This window comes from Balaenoptera ricei, chromosome 11 (genome assembly GCF_028023285.1).
Source record: "Balaenoptera ricei isolate mBalRic1 chromosome 11, mBalRic1.hap2, whole genome shotgun sequence".
In the NCBI taxonomy this organism is placed as follows: Eukaryota; Metazoa; Chordata; class Mammalia; order Artiodactyla; family Balaenopteridae; genus Balaenoptera; species Balaenoptera ricei.
In genome coordinates this window covers 68,191,933-68,214,597 of record NC_082649.1, presented here as the reverse complement: position 1 = coordinate 68,214,597, position 22,665 = coordinate 68,191,933, and the positions used below count along the sequence as shown (strand labels likewise).

The following is a 22,665-nucleotide window of genomic DNA, read 5'->3' as shown; positions in this document are numbered from 1 at the left end:
TCTGCCTGCCCCCAGTGGCTCTGGCCTCCACCCCATAGTGGCCCAAGCAAGGCGGCCAAGGGGCCTAGTTCCTGGGAGCAGGGACTGACAGCACGGCTGGCTGCCCAGGGCTGGCTGAAGCTTGGGGGGCATTTCCCTACTGACTCAAGAGATTGTTTGGGTCAAAGTGGCTACTGCCAGGCAAACCACCCAAGGACTAGACGTACAGAGGGGAGAAAGGCCTCCCAAAGGGCCCGCCACCTGGAGATCCACTTCCTCTTTGTTTGGAGATGGAGAGGGGAAGGCTGGGCCCAGGAAGGAGGAGGACACCTCTGCCTCTCCTCAGCTCACCGCTGATCCATGTCCTTCTAACACCCGCTCCTCTTTCCTCAGTGGCCCAGGCGGCAGTGTGGCCAGGAGGGAGCAGAGGGAAGGGGACAAGGCTGGTGGCTGCAGCAGAGGGATCTGTGCTGCACTCACAGCACCACCCCCGGGCCAGCTGGTGGCCCAGCCCTCGCCGGAAAAGAGTGGGATGCAGGCAGGAAAGGAAGAGGCTTGTGGCCACTGCATCTCTCCCTCCCTTCTCCGCACCACCCACCCTGGTAAGTGCCTAAGCCCAAGGCTTGCCAATGGGGTGGGAATGGGGGAGGGCACAGTAGCTTGGTCTTGGCTTCGTCTCAGCAAAGTCTAGACCTTGGAATGGGCGAAGAAAGACCATGATCACTCTTCTGTAGTTTTCTTAGAGGGGCTTATAAGCGATTCTGACTAGAGCAAGGGAGGTTGAAGGCACATGGGCTGCCTGGACCTGGAAGGCTGGGGATAAGGTGGCAGCTCTGCTGCTACCCACAGGGGTAGAGGGTGGGCCTCCCACGTGCAGGCTACAGCCTCACTTTAGGTACTGTTCTGAGAGGATTCTGCTGATCTGACCGGGAAGCACAGGCGTGCAGTCAGCCCTGCCTCTGCACAGCACTCATTCCTGTGATGCTGTTGCTAGCGCGAGGACAGACTCCACTGAAGGAGTTCCAGGCCAGGATGTGCTGCTGGGGCTGCTCTGAGCAGGGCAAGGAGGCCCCTGAGGGAGCTGACAGAAACAGGCCATGCTTGCCCCCAGCCACGGCTTGTCCTCTCCAGGAGCTCACTCCCACCCCGCTGTCCACCCCGACCTTACCTTCCCCCTCCACCCAGCTGGCTTATGGCCACACCCATCTCCTTCCCCCAGCTATCAGAACAGGTGGCTCTGTCCCAGAGGAGAAAGGGGTGGCAGGCCTGAATGCTGAGTTACCGAAGAGCAGACAGGTGGGCTAATGTGGCACGGAGCAGGCTTGGGGCATCGGCAAAGCCACTGAGGCTGGTCCCTGGACCCTGCTTCTCCTTAAACATTCGGGAGGTTTAAGGTACTTGTGTAAGAACCCACATCCAGGGAGAGAAGAGAACAGTCTTCCTGTCTTTTCCCCATCACTGGGCAGTGACTTGGCTTAAATGCTAACACCTCTGGCTTCCTGGTCAGTGCGTCCTCACAGGGAGGGTCTTTTGTGGGTGGTGAGAAATGTTCTGACCCCACAAGGAAACCCCCAGTCTTTTGCCATGGTTTCAAACAGGTTAAATTATTTACCTGCCCTGAGCAACCAGGGCTGGAGATCTCCAGGAAAAAACAGCCTCCACCACGAAGAGTGGCCAGGATAGCCCTGCTTGCTACGAACCATCCTCAGCCCAAGCAAAAATGGACTATGAATAAGGAGAATGGGGATGGGAGTCCTTGGGATAAAACTGGAGACCTAGCTACTGGTTCTGGGTCCCCAGCTCCCTTGCTCCAGAATGAATCAGAATAAACAAAGACTTGGTCTCCTCATCTGTAAACAGAGGGTGCTCTGAGCTGCTCCCCGACCTCCATGAAGTCTTAATGTGGTCCAGGCACTCAGACCCCCAGCAAAGTGCATGGGCAGGCATCTTCCTCTCAAGGCATCACAGCCTTGAGAACCAGCCAACCTGGGCACGGGCAGGACAGCAAGTGCCACATCTGTGTGAGTGTGGTACCCATCCAGCAGCCCCTGGGTCCACTGGCCAGAGAGCAGTGGTTCCAGATCTCAGACACTATTCTGGCCACATGGGGCTGACCTGTATGTGATTCTCATCTCCAGACCTGGTGTGCTGTTTCCACAGGACCCAGCTAAAGTAATAAGACCCTGACAGATGCCATGAGACAGAAAAACCAAAACTCTGAGTTCCAGTGACCATTGGCCCAGCAGTGCCAGTCTTTTCCTTCCTTCCTATTCCTTTGTCCTCACACAGCCATTCAGCATAACAGTTCTATCTGTGCTGCAACTTGAGTTACCAACCAGCCCCTGATTCTCTCCTTGTGACACACACGATAAAAGGTTCGTTTTCCATGGTCTCATTTCCAAAGATCCAAGAGCAGATTCATTAGTGGTCTGAGAGGCATGAAACCCTCCAAGTCACTTGTGTGGTAGAAAGCTGAGGAGCAATGCATCCTGCTCACATGCCCTGATGAGGCTTCGGTGACCTTCAAGGCCGGATGCAGGACCCAGGCTACCTCGGCATTACCACACTAGCCGTTTCAGGCACAAGCTCGCACCCCCAGACAGGACCCCAATTAAGCTGCCCAGTGGCCAGTGTCTGTAGGGCATCTGTGCTGGGACTGGCAGTCCCCCCACCACTTTCCACTCTAGCTGGGCTCCTCCTAGGAAGTGAGAAATCAGAAAAGGAAGTGAGTAATCAAAAAAGGAAGTGAGTGCTGGAGCTGAAATTCCTGGAAAAGGTCACTCTGCCTGAGCCCCTGCCACCTGACTTCAACCAGCCTGACTTCAGAACCCGCCCCTTGCGCTGCCCAGAACCTCAGGCCAGGCAGGAGCCCAGCCCAGGACACCAGGGCAACCCCACAGACAGCCTTGTTGGCTGATGAACATCATGTTAGAAGGACCAGAACAGATGTGGCTTGACCAAGGTGGATCTATCAGCAGGTATGTGGGCAAAACTTGCAAATGTGCTTTCTCGTTACGTGGAAGCGTGACCAGGAAGGTGAACCTGCTTTTAGTGAAGTGACAAAGGGCAACTGCTCTGACTCAAGAACTAGGCTCTGCCAGCCCCTCAGGAAAATGGGCTGAGGGTTCTCTTCCTTGACAGGAACACCACTGAAAGCCAACCGTGAAGAAGAAAAGGTTCTGCTTGGAGACCATGGCAGAAAAGGGCATCCACCAGGTGAGAACCTGGAGAATGGTCAGCATTTCCCAAACTGAACGCCATGGAACAGCAGCCCCTAATGTTCCGGGAAAGCAAGTCTGGGAAAGGCCACCAGCAACAGCCCTGTCTTAGAGCTCCTGCATGTATATGCCTTGAAGGACCTGGTCCGGAGGCCCACTCTTCACCAAACACTGTGAATCTGCAGTAAGTTGGAGGCCCCTTTCCTCCTGGCCCTGAGCCCCGGCTTCCTCCCAGCACAATGAGGCAGATGGACCGAGTGTCGCCAAGGTCCTCCCACTCTGCTGTTTTTCCAGGCACAGCCAAAGGCTGGCTCCCCTCCCACCTCACCAAAGGTCCTAGGCTGGGGGAGTTTGTTGTGTGGGAAGGACTGAGATGCCCACCAGGAAACTGGTGCCACTGTGTGCAGCTCTCCCTTGATCTCCGCCTACCCCACCCAGAGTCGTTCGGGTCCTGCCGCTCTAGTGAGCATCTCTGGAGGCTGGAACCTGGGGGGCAGGGCCAGCACAAGAGGGGGATCCCCACAGCAGCCTCTCTCATCCCTGCCTGCCAAGCCTCCCTGCTCCTGTGAGGCTGGGTGTTTCTGGGTTCTCGCTAGCAGAAACACCCAGGTGAGCTTCCCTGGCCTTAACCACACTGTTTTAAATACTGAGGAGCAACACTTACCTAACTGATCAGTGCAGGGATGGGCTGTTTCTAATCACGGATGTAATAATCACAAGTGTGCACGCCTCCTCAGAAAGCCCCCACACTCCAGGAGTGATTGCAAACGCACTGAATCATCTCCCCACACCGGCAGCTCCTTCCTCGGAATCTCACACTTACCTCTCGCAAAGCACACGTCCCACACCCACAGCACCTCATATCACAAATAGACCCCAACCTGTGAACAATTATTCTCACTCATCCCCCCACCCATGTGGTCCAAATGGCTCCTGCTGCTGATAATCCCAGCTGCGGCCATGCAGTCACCACTCTCCATCCGGCCCAAGGGCAGAGCCCTGGGGGAACGACCAGAGACTTCTGTGGGTTACCATGGAGGAGAGGGAGGAAGTTGACAAACCCACTCATTTCAAAGGCATGGCCCCAGCCCAGCTAGTATATTGGGGCACCCAGGCTCCATGGCACCAAAGAGAGGCTCAGGGGCTTGGCTGAGCATCCCACAGCAACTCAAGGCATCCCAACACAGCAAGGGTGGGGCTGGGGACCCAGGGTCCTTTGGGGGAGAACGGAGGCCAATCACATGGAAATGGCCTTGCAGTGGCCTCTTGGTGAGTGTAGGACACTGTCTCCATGTGGATGCTTGGCCCCCAGTCTGGGTCTCTACTTTACCCCAAGGTTGTTTCTTGGCATGGGTAGCTGCTCTGCCCCATCAGGCCCCAGCTTACTGGAACGGAAGCCCAGAGGAGGTGGTTCCTGAAGCCCAGGTGGGAGGCAGTTTCCTGTCTCCCTTAACACCTTGCTCCCCTCACTGGCATCCCTCTCCAAGACCCACTGTCAGGGAGAGAGGCTGGCTGACGGCCAGGGAGACTTGCCTCCCTTTGGGCCCTGCAGCTGCTCATGGCCCTCTCCAAATGAGCATCCACTGGGAAAAGTTGTCCATAAGACTGTCATTGGCCCTCCCTAAGGACATTTTTCCAGGTCAAACTTGGACCAGGTAAGAAAGCGTCTTCTACTCAGGACTGAGCCCAAGCTTTCAGTAGGTGCAGGAATACCTCAGGACATCTGGGGCCAGGACTTTTTCTCTGCTACCACATCTGGGAGCCAGAATACAAGCCCTGGGAAGACACAGAAGCTGATGGCCAAGGGAAATGACCAGGAAAAGAGAGCTGGTGAAAAGGGGAAACAGGGGAGGCCTGGGAAGGCAGGTGGGGTGGAGGAAGCCGGCGCAGAGTTGATTACCTGGGTGAGGTGAGGGTTGGGGTTGAACCCACACTGGTTGCAGACCTTGTTGTGACACTGGGTGCAGGTGTTGAAGTTTGGCTGGCTGGGGGTTGACGTGAGATCCGAGGTCTTACATATGGGACACAGCGTGCTGCTGGGAAGGGGGGCGATCTGGGGGATGGAGTAGGGTGATGTGGGGGTGCTGCCTCTGTCCGGTGACACAGAGGGGGACCGCCCTGATCTCTGCGTCCTGCTGTCTACCTGCAGCGTCCTGCGGGGGCCATCAGCCTCCTGGCCTGCTGGGCCCTGTGCCCTCGTCTCCTGGGGGCTCTCACGGCTGGGAGCAGGAGCAGAAGGCTGCTTCGGGGTTGGGGAAGCTGCTCTCTGGCTACCCAGGGGCTCCTTGGGGTCCAGTCTCCTGGAAACGCTGAAATGACATTGAAAATGACAATGTTAGAGATATACCTTAGAGAAGTCCCCTGCAGAGGTCTCCACCAACCTAGGTGACTCTGCCAAGCCCCGTCGCCACCCTCCTCTGCTGCCCAGTGGCATCATCACAGCCCCCACTGGCCGAGTGCTGACTGACAAGTGTCCCCCGACTTGAACCCTCAGCACCAGGCCATGTGGTCGGCTCATGAGTGTCCCCTCTTACATCCCACTAAAGTGCAGAGTCTGATTCAGTAGGTCTGGGGTGGAGTTTGCACCTTTAAGAATCTCTAAGGTACACCAATAAAGATGTTAAAAAAAAGAATCTCTAAGGTGATGCCTTTACTATAGTCTGCAGACTACACTTTGAAAACCAAGGCTCTAAACCTATACATTAGTAACACCTAGGCTGATTTTAAAATTTCTGACTCTCAGACTGCACCGCAGACAAATTACATCAAAATCTGTGGGGACAGGACCCTGGCATTAGTATTTTTTTCCTCCCTACGTGATTTCAACATGCAGCTAGTTTAGAGCTACTTCCCTGGCAGGTCTGTTATACATTCTGGCTTGTCCACTTCAGAGGCCAACCCCAGGAAGTTAGAGGTGAGGGTGGGGAGGCACTCCAATGCCCAGTTAATGCCATCTCCAGCAGGGACAATGGAGCCTTCCTTCTGGCAGTCTTCCAGCAGGTCTAATGCCAGACCAAGTCCATCAAGATGGGTGAAGTGTTACCTTTCTGCTAGTGCAAGGCAGGGTGGGACCGGAGTTCTAGGATCCAGGCCTTGAGGAACCATCGAGGGGGGTTGGGGTCAATATGTCTGACCCCAACCTCCATCCGACATGGCCCTGCTGCAGCAGAGCCAGCAGAGTTGAGTAGTTCAATGAGGTAGAAGGCAAACCATCAAGCTAAACTCAATGCCCTATATTCCTTCTCATTTGACCCAATTTCAGGTCATTTCTGCCAGTTTTCCAATTTGAAAAAAGCCAAGCACAAAAAGCCAAAAGCAATGCTTCATATTGCTTCCCTGAAATTCAATACTTGCTTCAGTCTGTATTCATTTGGGTGGATACTGGCACCCAGGCGACAGGGCAGCCTGGCTGAGAGCCACTGCAGAGGCCCGGCCACAGCCACCTGTGGAGCATCCTGGCCTGGCCCCTTCAGCCCCAGTGTTCCTGGTCCTTGTAGGGTCTGACTAATAGGAGGGGATTCTAAGTTTGCTGCCTTTATATGAAGACCATCTGCTTGCCAAAAAATTCAGGAGCCAACTGTAGGATGTCTTAGGACAAGCTATTTCAGAGGGGAGACGAGGAGCCCCCCTGGCGAGGCCCACTTCAAGACACTCTGCAGTCCTTCTTCCTTTCCGAGGAACTGCTGGGGAAGAGACACACCCTTGGTCTAATTAAGACTCTTCCAGGAAAAAGAAACACTGTTGAATGTCCATCAACCAACAACAGCATACACCCATCCATCCAGTCTCACAGACCTGCCACTTTCTTCTTCAGTGGGATAACCAGAGTCTGAGTCTAGCCCCTCTGAGCCACCTTTGCCACCAGCTGTGAGGCCCAGTGTGGTGGTGGCTGCAGCCATCTCTGGCCCACACTTGGAACCTGGACTCTAGGGCCTTTCAGTAAACTAATTTCTAGGTATCGTAAAGAAATAATTCCACTTGGTTAAATTCATAATTTCATTTTTTACTTAAATTATTTGGGGCTAGAATTTAAAAGCAGCCCTTGAAAGCCAATCAGAAACGGACTTCCCTGGTGGTCCAGTGGTTAAGACTCCACGCTCCCAATGCAGGGGGCCTGGGTTCGATCCCTGGTCAGGGAACTAGATCCCGCATGTAGCAAAGAAGATCCTGTGTGTCACAACTAAGACTTGGCACAGCCAAATAAATTTAAAAAAAAATTTTTTTAAAAGCTAATCAGAAGCTACGAAGAGCCCTTTATAACATGTGAAGAGACTGTAGCCCCTTCTCAGGCTGTGCAAGGTCAGTGGTTTCTCCTGAGAAACTTAGCAATTTCTACTGTGTTTGTTTTGCGTGAGGTGTGACAGGCAATCTTCCGTGTACACAGTGACTTTTTAATTCAGTGTTGCATCACAGTGTAGTCTTTCTGGGGGCATTTTATGTGACACTTAGGGATCCAAATTCAAGTTAACTTTCAACTCATCTGTGGTGACAGTGAATAAACAAACAATGCCCACTGCACCTAGCAAAGTCTGCACTGGAAGGGCAACGCTCCCTGCACAGAGGCCTGATTTGTGTTCACACATCACACGGTGACTGTAGTTGACACCTGGCAATCACAATACACGCCCATGAGCCCTTCACTCTCCTGTCTCCTGGATGATTCCTCACACCTCTCCTTGATCTGCAAGCCGCCAGCATGTCCCTCCTTCTCCTCGCTGTCACTGACGACTTGCTCACCATCTCGCAGGGAAAGCGGGAGCCACTGGAGGGGAATTTGTACATCTAAGGCCTCTTGGCGTCTGTCCCGCTGTGTTTGCCTGTCTCCTGTTCCCAAGGCCCACTTCTCACCTTCACAAATTCTCCCCTCTCCTTCACCGTCCATGTTTACCTCGCTATTTGGATTATTTCAATGGCCATACAAACATGTGTCTCCCATCTTGAAAAAGAAAAAAGAACTTTGGCCCACTTTCCCCCTCAGCTACTGCCTCATTTCTCTGCTGCTCTTTACAGCAAAACTTCTTGAAAGAGTGGTCTCCACTCACGGCCTCCAGCCCCTCTCCTCCCTTCCTCTCAACCAATACAGCCTGGCTTTTGCCCATCCTTCCACAGAAATCGCTCAAGTGACAGTCACCGGTGGCCTCCACATCATCAAATCTGACAGTCGCTTCTCAGTTCCTCCTCCCACCTGATCATCCCCTGACCAGCAGCGGAACTTGACAGCACTGAGCATTCCATCCTTCCTGAAATAAGCTCTCCACTGGCCTCCCGGAACACCACCCTCTCCTGGGCGACCTCCTCCCTCCTGGCCATACCTTTCCAAGCTCTTCTGCAGGGTCTTCCTCATGTCCCAAACGAGGGACCCCACTTCCTACGTTGCAGGGACTTAGCTTTTGTCCACACAAGCATTTCCGAGTACACAAACCCCTGAGGCTCAAGACCCACCCAGACTCAAGGCTTTAACTCCCACTCCCCACTGATAACTACAAATATGTGTCTGGCCCAGACTCCTCCCCTGAGCTCCTCCCTTGGCTCACTGCCAACTCTACATCTTCACTGAGATGTCTTACAGGCACCTCAAACTTGCTGTGTCCAAGCTGAGCCCCTGATCTTCCCACAAATGTGCCCCTCCCCATCTTCCCCTTGGAGTCTCTGACTCCCTTCTTCTCTCAGTCCATGTCAATCATCAGTAAATCTTGTGGGCTTCAGCGTCTGGCCACTTCCTCTGCCTCCTCGCTCCACCTGTCAAGTCACCGTGCCCTCTTTTTTTTTGCACAAGCTGGGTTGCTCCCACTTGCCCCCCTACGTGGCAGTCTTCACCATGCGGCAGCTGGGATAATCCTTTACGTACATAAATCAAACCACTTCCCTTGTCTGCTTAAACCTTCCTTTCCCTCCCACAGGAAAAGCCAAAGGCTTTACAATGGTCCATGAGGCCCCATGAGATTTGGGCCCTTTCCCTCCAGCCTCATCTCCTACTATCTCTCTCTCCCTGTGTCCACTTCCCTTACGCCAGGCCCACTCCTGCCTCTGGGCATTCTGCTGGCACTTGCGCTCTCTCGAGTCTTTGCTCTGGTGGCATCGTTTCGGAGACACTTTCCTGGACCACCCTATTTAAAATGCAGCTTCCATCCCTTCTGCCTCTTTGTTCTCCATGGCACTGAGCACCTTCCGACTCATCATATACTATATATGTTGCTTCTGTGCACCCTCTGTGGTCCCTGCATTAGCCTGACAGCGCTATGCGGGCAGGGCCTCTGTGCTTTCTCCACAGCTGCACCCCGGAGCCTAGCACAGTGCCCAGCACGTGCTGGACGCTCAATACATGTTTCCTGGATGGATGGACTGCAGTCACATCACGACTCAGAACATTAAAATGTGGCCCCAAAATGTGTTCGAGCTGAGGAGACATGGCATGTGACAGGTATGCACTCGGTCCTCCGCTGGATCTGACCTCACGCAGGACAGAATGACAGGAACAACACCTGGAGTCCTCTCTGGCCAGGGGCTGCACCCCCAGTCCCACCACATAGAACACTCCACTTGACCATGGCAAAGGTGATACTAATCGGGCCCTCACCATGAGCACCACATGTGCCAAGCACCTGTCACATATTAACTCCTTTAAGCCTCATAGCAAATCCATGCGGTAGGATCCAATTTGCCTATTTTACAGACAAGGAAACTGCCACACATAGAAGTTATGGAACTTGCAAAGCTATTATGACCTGTAAGTGGTGGCACTGGGATTCCAATATCAAGGCCACCAGTCCATGTCCCTAACCATGTCCCACACCACCTCTGGGGGAGCACAGTGAGGCTATGGAGGGGCGGGAAGCACTGCAATTTGGATTCTTTGGATTCTTTTTTCTTTCTTCTGAAGAGCTGTTTAAGTGGAAACTCCCTCAGAAGCGGTCTCTGACATTTTGCTTCTCACTGTAGCCCAGGCCCCAGCACCATGCTGGGCACTGAGTGGACACTCAATAAGTGTAGATGCAAAGTAAACAGGAAGTCATATGGCAGTGCAGTGAGCTCATGGAGTGGGGCTGAGCTAGGGCAGTGATGTTACTTAGTTATGACAACTTCCCCTGGAGTTTGGCCAGCAACGCTGAGAGACTCATAGAGAAAACCACATTCATTCACTCATTCATTTGAGCATTCAGTCATTCGCAAACATTCACTGACCCCTGGAATGATAGTTCCAGGCCCTGTGATAGGTACTGATGGTAAGAATGGATTACGTCTCTTACAAACGAAGGTAGGTCCACAGGTGTTCGTTGTATTGCTATCCTTTACATCTTACACATATTTTGTCAGTGTTCTTATATTCTCTATAAACACCTATTCAATATTTAACTAAAATAAATGTTTTTAAAAAGCGAATCAGACAGGGATCCAGTCTTCTGGGAGCCTCCAGTCCAGAGAGGAGACAGATGTGCAAACAAATCACTGTAAGACACCTCCACACAGTCCAGGGAAGGCAGAAGTCTGACAAGGCTTTGAGGACTAGGAGACATCTAAACCAGGTCTTAATGGATGGGCTGTTCTCCCCAAGGTAAAGGGCAATCGAAGCAGAGAGGAAAGTACTTGCAACGGCCCAGAGGCCTGACAAGGTGTAAGTCAGTGCTATTCTCAGCTCCTGGCAACAGTGTGCACCCAACTACCAGGACTACATGGGAAGCTCAGAGCTAAAATAGGAAGGGCCAGGAGAGCAGGGCCTCCAAGCTTTTCAAACAAGGGAGTGCTCCAGCTCTGTGTCAAGGAGATGGTGGAGGCAGGGAGACAGTGAGAATAAGGCAACAGCCCAAAAGATAGTCCAGGGACCAAGAGGGAGGGAAGGCTCAGCAGGGGTATTCTGACCTGGGGTCTAGGGAGGAGTGGTTCTTTTGATTGAGACGGAGGATCCAGGGAGAGAAGCCAATTGGTGGGTGGAGGTTGGGGAGTGAAATGGCAAAATCACGAGGTTGAGTTTGGTTTTACTGAGTTGGTGGTCTTCAGGGGGCATCCAAGGAACATCAGGAAATGGGTCAGAGCTTGGGTTCAATTCAGACAAGTCTAGATATTTTTATCTGGGAGAGTTAAGGGTTCAGTTCACAGGCGAGCCTCAGGGGATAAAGATCACATGGAGAGCAGTGGTCCAGAAAAGATTTGTGGGGAGCATAAACATTAATGGGAGCAGAAGGGGTATCAGAAACAGAGAGGTCAGAGAAAGGAGAACAACAAGAACACAACCCCCAGGGTCAGAGAAGTTCCCATAAGGAGGAGCATTCAACGACATGCTCCTGAGTCTACGTCCCTGAGGGCTGAGAAGCCTCAGAAGCTCTGAAGGAAAAGGCTACGCCCACGAGGGCCATGAGCCCTCTCCCACTCAGGCCCTTATCCTCAAGACAGGCCAGTGCTCTATCCTGCTGACCACAAGGGCCCATCCATGGCCCGAGATCCAGATTTGTCTGTGATACTCTACTGGACACAAGTCCCAAGGGGGCCAGGGTTGAAGTAACCTAGGGCCTCCTGGGGAGGGCAGAGGAATGCCCTCCCCAGGAGGCCCTCCTTAACAAAGGTCTCCACTGGGTGCAGAAGGGAGGGAGGAAGGGAGGTGTCCACAATCGGGACCCAGCCCAGCCCCAGGGAAGACCTGGCTTCATGGATATGGCTCATCAGTAGTGAGAGCCCTGGAGGCCAGTGCTCCTCCCAGCAGCCTCCAGGAGTCCTGCTCCTTGAGGAGGGCTGGGATGAGGACAGGTGAGCAGGAGGGGAGAGGGACACTGCCATAAAGTGGAAAAGACACAGGAGGACAGGCAGGTTAAGAAGGAGGGAGAGGGCAGAGATATGAAGGAGGGGCTGGAAGACAAGCAGGGGAAGACTAAAAATGCCTTATCCAGGATAGATATTTTAAAAAGATGGCCAAGAAAGGTAGAGGATGTAAAAATTGCTGTATTTGTACCAGGTTTCCTCCCTTTCAGCATTTAAGGCTACTGACTAATCAGAAACAAGTCTTAAAGCTAGCTAGCAGGGCAGGAAGAAGCCCCTGCCACAAGGCCAATCCCGTCGGCCTCCCCACCAGCTCTCCTCAGTACCCCTGTGGCCTTCTGTCCCATACCATGACCACTGCCGGGAGGAATAATCCAGTCAAAAGCTGGACTCCCCCCTGTCAGAAACTCCCAAGAGAGGCATGAGGCCGACAAGCTCCAGTGACCAAAGATGCTCAGACACCAGGTATGTCCATAAGGGCAGGGCCACCAGGGAGAGCCGTGGCTGCCCTAGTCCACGTGGGAAGGAGCCTGGAGGTCCTCTGGTGGCTGCAGTCAGGGAGGGCCTGCTCAGGCTGGGCAGACTAGCAGGAAAAGCAGGAAGAGACCGTGTGAGCTCCCAAGGGAAAACTAGGCTGGGTTCCACATGGCAGCATTCTAGAGCATGCCCCCCGCCACCTCCAGTTGAATACTTGAAAGAGAAATATTTCACACAAATAAATGGCTGCCTTTGCTCACCAGGAGGGGACTGAATTTAAAGAAACTGTTTTTCTAAGAGCAGCCGGAAGAGTTCCCACAGCTTCAAACAATGTTTTGATAAATTCCTGGCTGACCTTTCTCTAACAGGCAATTATGGCCAGGAAGATGCTATGGGAGGATTTCTCCTTTAAGGTCCAGGCCAGGAAGGACCTCTAGGCCAGCCCAGCGGCCCCCGTGTATCCAGGCAGAGAAGCAGGGGCTGCAGAACGGTGGGCACCAGGATCTAGGTCCTGGGTCCTGGAGCAACTCTCTCAGGAATGGATGGGAGAATTCAGAAAGTCTGAGTTTTAAAAAAATGCCAGTTTTCACACAAGAAAACATTTCTTGACCTGCCCAGCTTTCAGGCCAGTGGCCTCCTGCCTTTTTGATCATGGGTCCCTGGTAGGGATAAGAGTTGCTGCCATCAGACACAGCCCCGGGGAAGCTGCCAGCATAAGGGGAGACACCAGCAGGAGGCTGAGAGCAAGATGGGACCCAGGCCATAACTGCAAGGAAAGCAAGCCCTGGATACCTCATTCCCCAGCCTTGAGGCCTATCTGGGTCCACTAGGTTGAGAGCATTTCTCAGGACAATCTGATTTGGCCTTGGTTCCCTTTAGGCCCAGTCAGTCTCCAGAATCCAAAACAAGGAAGGGAAATAAAGGTAACTTTCCTCTAACCCCATTAATTGGTAGAGACTGCCTGGAGGGCTGGGTTTGAGAAAGATCAGTGGGAAAGACTGTTGCCACGAATTAGAAAGGTCTGTCATGAACCCAGGAGTAGGGCACATAAGCACAAAGGCCATGAACTTGTCATCCATGATGCAGAACCAAACCAGACCCTCAGACCTGCCTCAGGTGATACCCAGCTTCCAGGAGTGTCTCATTCAGAACTGGGCCAGACCCACCTCGGGTCAAATTCATCCCCCAAAAGAGACCAGAGGATGCATGTAGTGTTTACCTCTGACCTTTCCCTTGGTCCCATTTTCACCTCCAATCTGTGGTCTTCCCAGAGTCACAAGAGCTGTGTGTGGGCATCAGTCAGCTGAACCATCAAATGCCATGAGCTCGGTGTAACTCTGAAGGCTGAATGTCTCTTGCACTGTGGTGCTTGTGTGAACCATGGCTCACCTGAGGGCAAGGGAGTGGTAGATGCCATCCCCCTTAGGACTCTGTTGAGGGGTTACTAGTCCTCTAGTCATAGCTTGCCCATTCATGTCTTATGGAGTGTATCTCTAGAAGTTTTTATTCATTCATTCATGTTAAAAGAGCTCATAGGAACCATGTTCCCTAGTTCTTGAAAGTCCGAACATACCTTTGTGGTCATTAAATCTGAACAACAGCTTGGCTGGATGTAAAATTCTCAGTTGACAGTTCCTTTCCCTGAGGACTTTGCAGGTACAGCCCCTGTGTTTTCTAACTAATACTGTGGGGAGCTCTGGGCCAGCCCAATTAGTTCCCCTTATAGGTATACTAACATTTTCCTCTAGGTGCTCTAGAACTTTTTTTTTTTTTTCTCTTTGAAGTTTAGTAACTTAATATTCCATATCTATTTTTCCTGAAATTCAGTATGTCCTTTCAAACTAAAGATTTATGTGTTCCTTTACTTCAGGGGGGAAACGTTTTCTATTAATTATACCTTTGAATCTTTCTCTGTTTCATTTGTTTTGTTCTCCTCTCCAGAGATACCAATTACACCTACTTTAACTTTCCTTTGTCTTTCCATTGTCCAGGCTGCTGGCAGCCCATGGTTCCCCCGACTCCCCGCCCCCCAATCTGCTCAACTCCTTGAGCAACTCCACCTCCCTAGTAACTTCTTGGCATCACACAGGGTTCAGGGACACTCCTAAACGTCCCCACATATGGTGGCTTTGCTAACCGGTCCAAGAAGGTGGTTCTTGGGTTTGGCCCTCTGGACTCTGACCTCCCTGTCCTAGTTCCGCAGAGGCAGGTTTCCCCTTCTGGAGCCCTCCCTCATCAGAACTAATTTTCCCTGTGCTTGGAAACCATTCTTTGTTCACTGCATTCCTACATACAGGTGTTTCTTAGTTTTGTTGAAGAGAGTTTTCTGTTTCTTATTCTTCTTGCAGTTTTTGGTTAGTTCAGTAAGGAGACTGAGCAAAGAGATGCTTTTAATTTATCGTATTTAACCAGAAAGACATTTTACAACACAAAACAAATGCCATTTTCTGGCTTTTCACTTGTGCAAGTTCTAAGTTTTCTAAAGCATGGTCCCTTTATAAATCTGATTTAAAACTTTAGATCTTATCCTTAAGAAGAAGAAAAGTACACATTCATAAACATTTTTGTTTGCTCTCAGAAGGCACTGGACCTCCTGAAGCCCATCGAGTCCAAACTCCTCAATGGCTGGTCTGGGCCTACCACACCAGCCTGTCTCTCAAGCCTCACCCACACGTCCCCTAACACAAGCCCTGCCTGAGGCCTGGGAGCTCCCCAACAGGCCAGGGGCTTCCCTGCATCCACGCCCACAGGCTCTCCAGAGGGCTGGCTGAACACTTCCACAGCACCATTCCAACCTGACTTCTGGTGTGGAGCCTCCTGGGGTCTCCCTCCCTCTGCGTCCCCCACCGGCCTGGTCCCAGTGCTGCTCCTGCAAGGCACTATCTGTTTACAGTGTCCCTTAGGTCAGACTGAGCACCCCATAAGGGCAGGGGTTCCCAGAATCTAATGCGGGTGCAATCCCTGTTTGCCAGTCAAAGGAAGCAGAAGTTCACACAGGTTGTTATAATCAACTGACGAAAGATAATTTGTAATTAGGCAAGATTTATAGGAAATGACTCTGGTAGGGCTTGAAAGCAACTTCTTATTTTAGGTGAATTAAACAGTCATATTTATATCAATCATCTTTTACAAAGGTCTGGTTCAGCCAATTACCACAATTTCCAAGGAGAAAGGATCCAAAGACTGGGTTTTACTACAGTGCATAGAGGAGCTGGTTTCTTTAGCTAGAACTTAGTAGGAGGGGAGCATTATTGCTTTTAGTGCCCTAACACCTTTTTCCCACTTATTCATCAGACTTGGGTAAAGCTCATCAGTAGGAGATTCCTGAGGGAGCCAGGAGAGGCGGGGGCCCACGCTGGGAGCCAAGAGGGCCAAAGGAGGGAAGAGGAGGCAGGCAGGTGCCAAGACCAGAGTCACCGCCCAGAGATGAGACCCAGGTCAGCAGCTCCTCAAAGGCTCTCCCCGTCACCTCCTAGGCTTTCCAGGTGGCCTGACCTGGGACATCAGAGGAAACAAGGCTCCAACCTTAGGGACTCTTCTTCCCTTTGGGCACCATAAGGACTGAACCCAGGATGCTGACATTCGTCTGGGCAAATCCCAATACATCCCTGTACTAAGACCTACAGCATGTACAGCATTTGAATTTTAAGGCACTCCCTGGCCTTTCCAGCCTGTGGTGACCAGGGTACCCTTCAATGGCACCTCCAGGCCAGCCACATACCCCCATGAACTCCCCTCCCAGGCTCAGGTTTCTGAGGCACACATGGCGGACAGGCAAATTCTTAGCCCCCTCTCTACAGCCTTCTCAAGATCTTTGGCCCCAGGCCGGCCCTTGGTTCTCATTTACCAACCCTGTCTTCCGGGAGTGCCATGGTTCCCAGGTGTGGCCCAGGAATTCAGCCCAAGCCACCGAGGTTCCTGCCCCCACCCAGCCCCAGGCTTTCAGACATCTGCATGGGGACCCCACATAGGGACAACTTTGAGCTGCGAAGCGTCCCAGTTTTCTGGCTCAGGGAGAGGACTCTCAAAGCTAGGAATCTCTAATCAGGAGTCAGGAGTCATTACATAAAGCTGAGCCAGCTTTTCCCCTGCTTCTCGCTCCAACAAATTCTACTACTTCAGCCTTTTACCAAGGGGACAGCGCTATGCTTGTCAGCTCTCTTCCAAATTCTGCTGAAACCAGGAGATAAGAGAAAACTGCAAGTCTTTGTGACAATGGAGGCAGCAGGCCTCACTCTCTCCACTCCAACCCCAACACGGCAGAAGCCAGGACTCTAGCTCAGAAAGCTTGACAAGCTTCTGCCCTGTCTTCAGACCCAGCGCAGTGGATTCAGCCGTCAGCCTGTCCTCGGGGACTGCCGGGACACACCCTCAGCCACAAAGATGGCTAAGGGCCTGCTCCATGCCCGCCCTGATCCAAGCACTGGAAGGAAGACGGGGGCCAACAATGCAGTTAGTAAGATAAGCCAGTGCCTGCATCATTAATACGTGAACTGGCTGAACACCTGCCATGCACAGGGTACTGGGCTGGACCTGAAAACACCTCAAGTGTATGAGGCTTCCCAGAGCTTGCCCTTCCAGACTTGCAGGGAAACCCCACCTAGCCTGAGGGCCCCTTAACTCCCTTCTCATGGAAAGCCAGGGGGATCCAAAAACTATGTCTATTGTGTATTTGGGGGGAGAAAGAAACACCAAAGTAACGTCTGCTCACTCCACGTTAAAAACCTCTCTGTCCAGAAATCAGCCCTGCTCTTTTTTTTAATTTAAAATTTTTTAAACTTTTTTTTTTAACTAGTAAGTGCTTGCTTGCTTTTTATGTTTCTACACAATAAGGAAAAACTTATCTGTGACCCAAAAATGGTAAAAGAAAATTGTGACTGAGGATCATCCATGGTCCTTGTTTTCAGCTCTGAGTGAAAAAATAGAAGGGGTTCCATCCCTACTCATCTCCCAAAGTCACCCTGTCGGCGCTTGCCCTTCTGTCACTTGCTCCCACAGCCCAGGGCACAGTGCTGGTTCTTGCGCAGGGCTATTCCAACCGCTAAAGAATCCTGCCTTTGGACAAAGGGCCTGCAGCACCGGAAATAACAGGTAATGAAATGAGGAGGAAAGCCTCTGAACAATACCTCTGCCTTGCAATTTCAAATTTATTACAATCAAGAGAACTCAAAGCAAGTGTTCTCACACACAAAACTTTACCATACACAAAATAATTAGAACTTAAATGTGCACACATGTTTGTGTGGTGAGGAGGGGTGGGGGATTCGGGGGCTCCCAGAAGGAGAAATGGATGTGGGCTGGCACAGGTAGAGAAAACTCTGGAGGAAAATGGGGGGGAAGGGGACAGCCTTCCAGAGAGCAGTGGGGGCAGTCTGCCTTTCCTCCACACTGGGTCACCACTCGGTCCTCAGAGCCTGGCACAGGGCCTGGCATACAGGGGGACTCAGTAATTGTGGACTGAATGGCCAATGGCCTGGGGTGAATGATTAGGGAATCAGCGGTCCTGTGTGGTGGTGACGGACACAACAGGCTTGGAAGATAGTAAATGTGTTGCAACAATCCTGGGGCCACAAGACTTCTGAGGCTGATGAGAGACAGTCTGGGGGCAGAAAGGACTCTGAAGTCCAGGACAGAGATACCAGGGTAGGCCCTGTTCAGGAGTTTCACTCAGAAAGCCCATTTGGGGACTTCCCTGGTGGTCTGCAGTGTTAAGACTCCGTGTTTCCACTGCAGGGTGCACGGGTTCAATCCTAGGAACTAGCATGCCGCCTGCGGTGCGGCCAAAAAAAAGAAAAAAGAAAGCCCATGAGGCAGCTGCCATAATCGCACAAGACACACTGCGCCAGTGCTCACTCTTCCCACCTCCAAAACAGGCGCAAGGGAAATGCCACCAGCCCCACCCAAGTTGCCACCCCACCCTGGATGCACTCGGCCTCTGCCTTCAAAGCACTCTACAATGGGGTCCTCCCACCAGCAGTCTCCTCTTCTTGCACTGCCTTCAGGCAGGGAGTCCTGAGGCTCCTCAGCTGACCCTCACTCCTCCCAGCTTATGCTCTGCTCTCTTTCTAGACGGCCCTTTCCTTAAACTCCAAGTCAACCTTCAAAACCCAGCTCAAGCATCCTGCCCTCTATGGGACCTTCCCCAGAGTCTCCAGTTCCCAGAAATCTGCTGTAGACCTTCCTGCAGACTCTCACGGCCTCACACAGGGCAGCTCCCAGTGGTGCCTGAGGGCAGCTCTTTAGTCTCTCTCCCTGCCCTACCTGCATGCAGCACAGGACTAAACACCCAGGCCCAAATGGGGTCGGTGCTAAGGAAGTGTTGATCTAGTGAATGCAATTCTTTACAGGGCTTGTGAAAAAAATCAGAATGACAAAAAATGACATCTCAAGATGGTAAATGAGACTCAAGATTCCAGCAGGAAAAACATGCCCTCTTCATTCAAGGACACTGTAAAAGGAAAGCCACCCACCACCCTTCCAGCCTCAACAGCACTGTGCCCACTGTTCCACCTTCCCTGTCAGCCTAAAATGTACATGGATGGAGGCTCCTTTTCCCTTTTTGCCAACTCCGCAGTCTTTCCTCTGTGGTCCTCTTGCCCTTCACTTCTGAGGGATCTAACTCAGAACGAGAAATCTAATATCTACCTGTGGCACTTTGGTTCCTAAGCCTCCCTCTCCCTTAGACTGTGAGGGCCAGGAATGTGCTGGGGGTTCCTTTCTAGATCCCTCCTGTTGGAGTTTCACCTATGAGTCTCTCAGGGAGCTTTGCCTGCCACTGGTAGAGATTTCCCAATAACATGAGAGGCTAGGGAGGCCTCCTGCAGGAAGTGCTCCCTCACCCCACCCCTCCTCACCCCATGTGCCTATTCCTTCCTCCTGCTTGAGGAGCTGACCCTCACACACCCCACTGCCCAGCCTGCCATGGGGTAGCTAACCCTCTTGCAAGGCTCCCTGGGCCTGGCCTAAGGCCAGAACCTTCCATCCAAGGAGCAGAAGTCCCTTTCAGGTGGGACCCTTGACCAGGAGAGGTCCTCCCTCGGACTGACCACCAGGAGCTCCCTTCCTTACTCTCTTCCCCTTCCCAGGGCTCAGCATCTGACCAGCAGAGGCTCAGGGATGCCCATGTTCCTACCTGAAACGTGTTCACATGTCGAGAGTGTTAAACTCAGCTACCTGTGCTTAAAATCCATTAAGACAGATGTACTCAAAAGGAAAATGTGAGTCTGAGGGTGGTGATTAAGACCCGAGAAAAAAGTCTGATGAGACGCTGTGTGAGTGTACCTGCGCATGTGTGAGTGTGGGGCACGTGCGTGTGCTCACACATGTGTGCAAGGTTATGTGTGTGAGCACATCAGCACATGTATGACCACACTTTTCATGGCGCATGGAGTTACAGCCCTGAGTAATGAGTAAGACCCTGTCCAGGAGGTCTGCTCCCAAGGGGAAGGGCAAATGCCCTGAGGGACCAGCCCAGCCCTGCGTCCCCGCCAAGAGTGCCCAGGCCAGCCTAAGCCAACAGAGCGGCGAGGGTCACCCCAGTCTGAGGAAGAGCAATGCCAGGTGCACAGTAGGCACTGAGAAAAACATTAGCTCTTTCCTTCCTCCCTTCCTTCCTTCCCTGGCTTACAGCAAGGGGAGTGGGCAGGAAGCCTGGGATTCTGATGCCAAAATCTTTAGGGAAGTGGGAAGTAATGAGAGGTCCAGCCAGCAAGGCCGAGGGAGAGAAAGTGGTAGAACCATATGGCCTGTGGCTGACAAGACAGGAAGGACCAGGGTCTGAGGGCCAGGCTCATGCAACCCCAAAGGCCCCCTGGCCAGGAGGGACATGCGAGTGAGTGTGGGTCTGCAGAGCCCTGCCGAGGGGCTGAGGGGAATGCTGCAACCTCAGGCATAGCCAGGGTCTCACCTGGCAGAAGGTGGGGGGAATGTCTGAGAAGGTGCTGGGGACCCAGGATAGTTTGGGATGACTTGGACAGAGGACATGGTGAGTGCAGATCCAAATGCAAGCTGGGGAGACGAAAGGGGTTAAGGCTACAATGGCAGCCACGGCAGCACAAGTGTGAGGCTTCACCGAACATTAGATCCTTTTTATCAAGAGCTTCAGGGTGCCTGGCACTGGGCTGCACTGCAGATGTTGGTTACCTAGCAGTGAGCAAGGCAAACAAGGCCACTCATCTCATGGAACTTGCCTTATGGTGCAGAGACAGGCAAAGACCAAGAAGACAAATGGATAAGCCTGACTCGTTCAGAACAATACAAATGAGGAAGGAGGGGGATGACCCTCAGAAGAGGGGACACCTGAGCAAAGCCACGCAAACACTCTGGGGCATGGGAGCAGACCCTGCTTCTGGACTCCTTCCCGAGCCTCCGCACCTCATCCCAGTGCCTGTCTACATGTCTTTGCTCTACCTGTCCACCAGGCTGCTGAGACTCAAGGATCCCTGCATTATTCATAACAGCCAAAAGGTGGAAACAACCCAAAAGCCTATGGATGGGAAAATGGATACACAAAATGTGGTATATACATACAATGGAATGTTATTCAGACTTAAAAGGGAATGGAGGGACTTCTCTGGTGGCTCGGTGGTTAAGAATCCGCCTGCCAATGCAGGGGACACAGGTGCGAGCCCTGGTCCAGGAAGATCCCACGTGCCGCAGAACAACTAAGCCTGTGTGCCACAACTACTGAGCCTGTGCTCTAGAGCCTGCGAGCCACAACTACTGAGCCCGCGTGCCACAGCTACTGAAGCCCACATGCTTAGAGCCCGTGTTCCGCAATAGGAGAAGCCACCGCAATGAGAAGCCCGCGCACCGCAAGGAAGAGTAGCCCCCGCTCGCCACAACTAGAGAAAGCCCGCGCTCAGCAGCAAAGATCCAACGCAGCCAAAAATAAATAAATAAATAAATAAATGTATAAAAGAAAAAAAAGAAGCCAGACACAAAAGGCTACATATTTTATGATTTCATTTGCATGAAATATCTAGAATAAGTAAATTAATAGAGAGGGAAAGCAGACTACTAGTTGCTAGAGGCTGGGGGAGGAAGAAATGGGGAGCAACTGCTTCATGGGTATGGGGTTTTCTTTTGGGGTGAAGAGAATGTTTTAGAACTAGATGGAGGTGATGGTTACACACATAAATAAAAAAGATACATGCACTTGGAAATTCATCTTGGGACGATTTGTGACAGCAAAGCTCAGGAAACAACCCCAAAGTCCTCAGTAGGAGTTGGCTGAATAACACTGTGGTCCAACAACATAATGGAATTCTCCACAGCTGTGAAAAGGGATGAGGAAGGTCTCTGAGGACTGCTGTAGGATGATCCTCAGGATCATTGTCAGGGGAACAAAGCCAGGGGCAGAATTGTTAAGCCTAGGATATCTTATTGTGCTACAGTTAAGGAAGCTAGAGCAAACCAGGGAGGCCGGTGTAGGCCTAGTCCAAGGCTAGTGGTCCGAACACCAGCCACAGGGTGTTGCACAGACCCCTCACAGGGTCAAAGCAAACTGGTGCTCGTTGCTGGGAAGGAGAAGTTGCTTCATGGATGTACCAGGAAAGGGAAACACTTAACCCAAAATGAAGGGGTTGTTGGGGTGGGGGCCTCTGCACTCGCTGGGAGCTGGCAAGGTCAGCTGAGCACTTTTTTGGGCTGAGTCGGATCTTGAGTTTCAGCACAGAGTGACAGTATGGCTCACCAAAAACCTGCTAAAAGAATGGCCAACAGAAATCTATCGCCCTGGGCCTTCAGAGCTACTGGTATCACTGTAGGGAACGGCTTCTGGGCTGTCTCCAGCAGTGGAGCGGGATCCACTCAGCTCTCCTCACACAAGGCTCACTCCTGGAAAAGGCTCTGGTCACTTGCTAATTCGGTAATCACGATGCATCCTGGCAGGCCTGTGTTGCCTAGGGTGCCAATCTAGACAAGTAACTCCTGGGACTTCCCTGGTGGTCCAGTGGTGAGGAATCTGTCGTGCAATGCAGGGGACACTGGTCCGATCCTTGGTCAGGGAACTAAGATCCCACATGTCGCGGGGCAATTAAGCCCATGCGCCACAACTACAGAGCCCACATGCTCTGGAGCCCACATGCCACAACTAGAGAGCCCATGCACCGCAACTACTGAGCCCGCGCGCCACAACTAAAGAGAAGCCTGCGCACCTCAATGAAGAGCCTGCGCACCATGACGAAGAGCCCGCACGCCGCATCAAAACATCCCACGTGCCGCAACTAAGACCCGATCTAGC

At 52.2% G+C, this 22,665-nt stretch overlaps 1 protein-coding gene across 1 annotated transcript in view; it reads right to left on the bottom strand.

The window, feature by feature from the left end:
• Window positions 1-22,665, bottom strand: part of BSN (bassoon presynaptic cytomatrix protein) — an 89,729-nt gene that overhangs the window by 35,739 nt on the left and 31,325 nt on the right. The window contains exon 2 of the mRNA XM_059940593.1: window positions 5,098-5,506. Within this exon, the coding sequence (XP_059796576.1) occupies window positions 5,098-5,506 (409 nt within the window). The remainder of the gene's footprint in view (window positions 1-5,097; window positions 5,507-22,665) is intronic.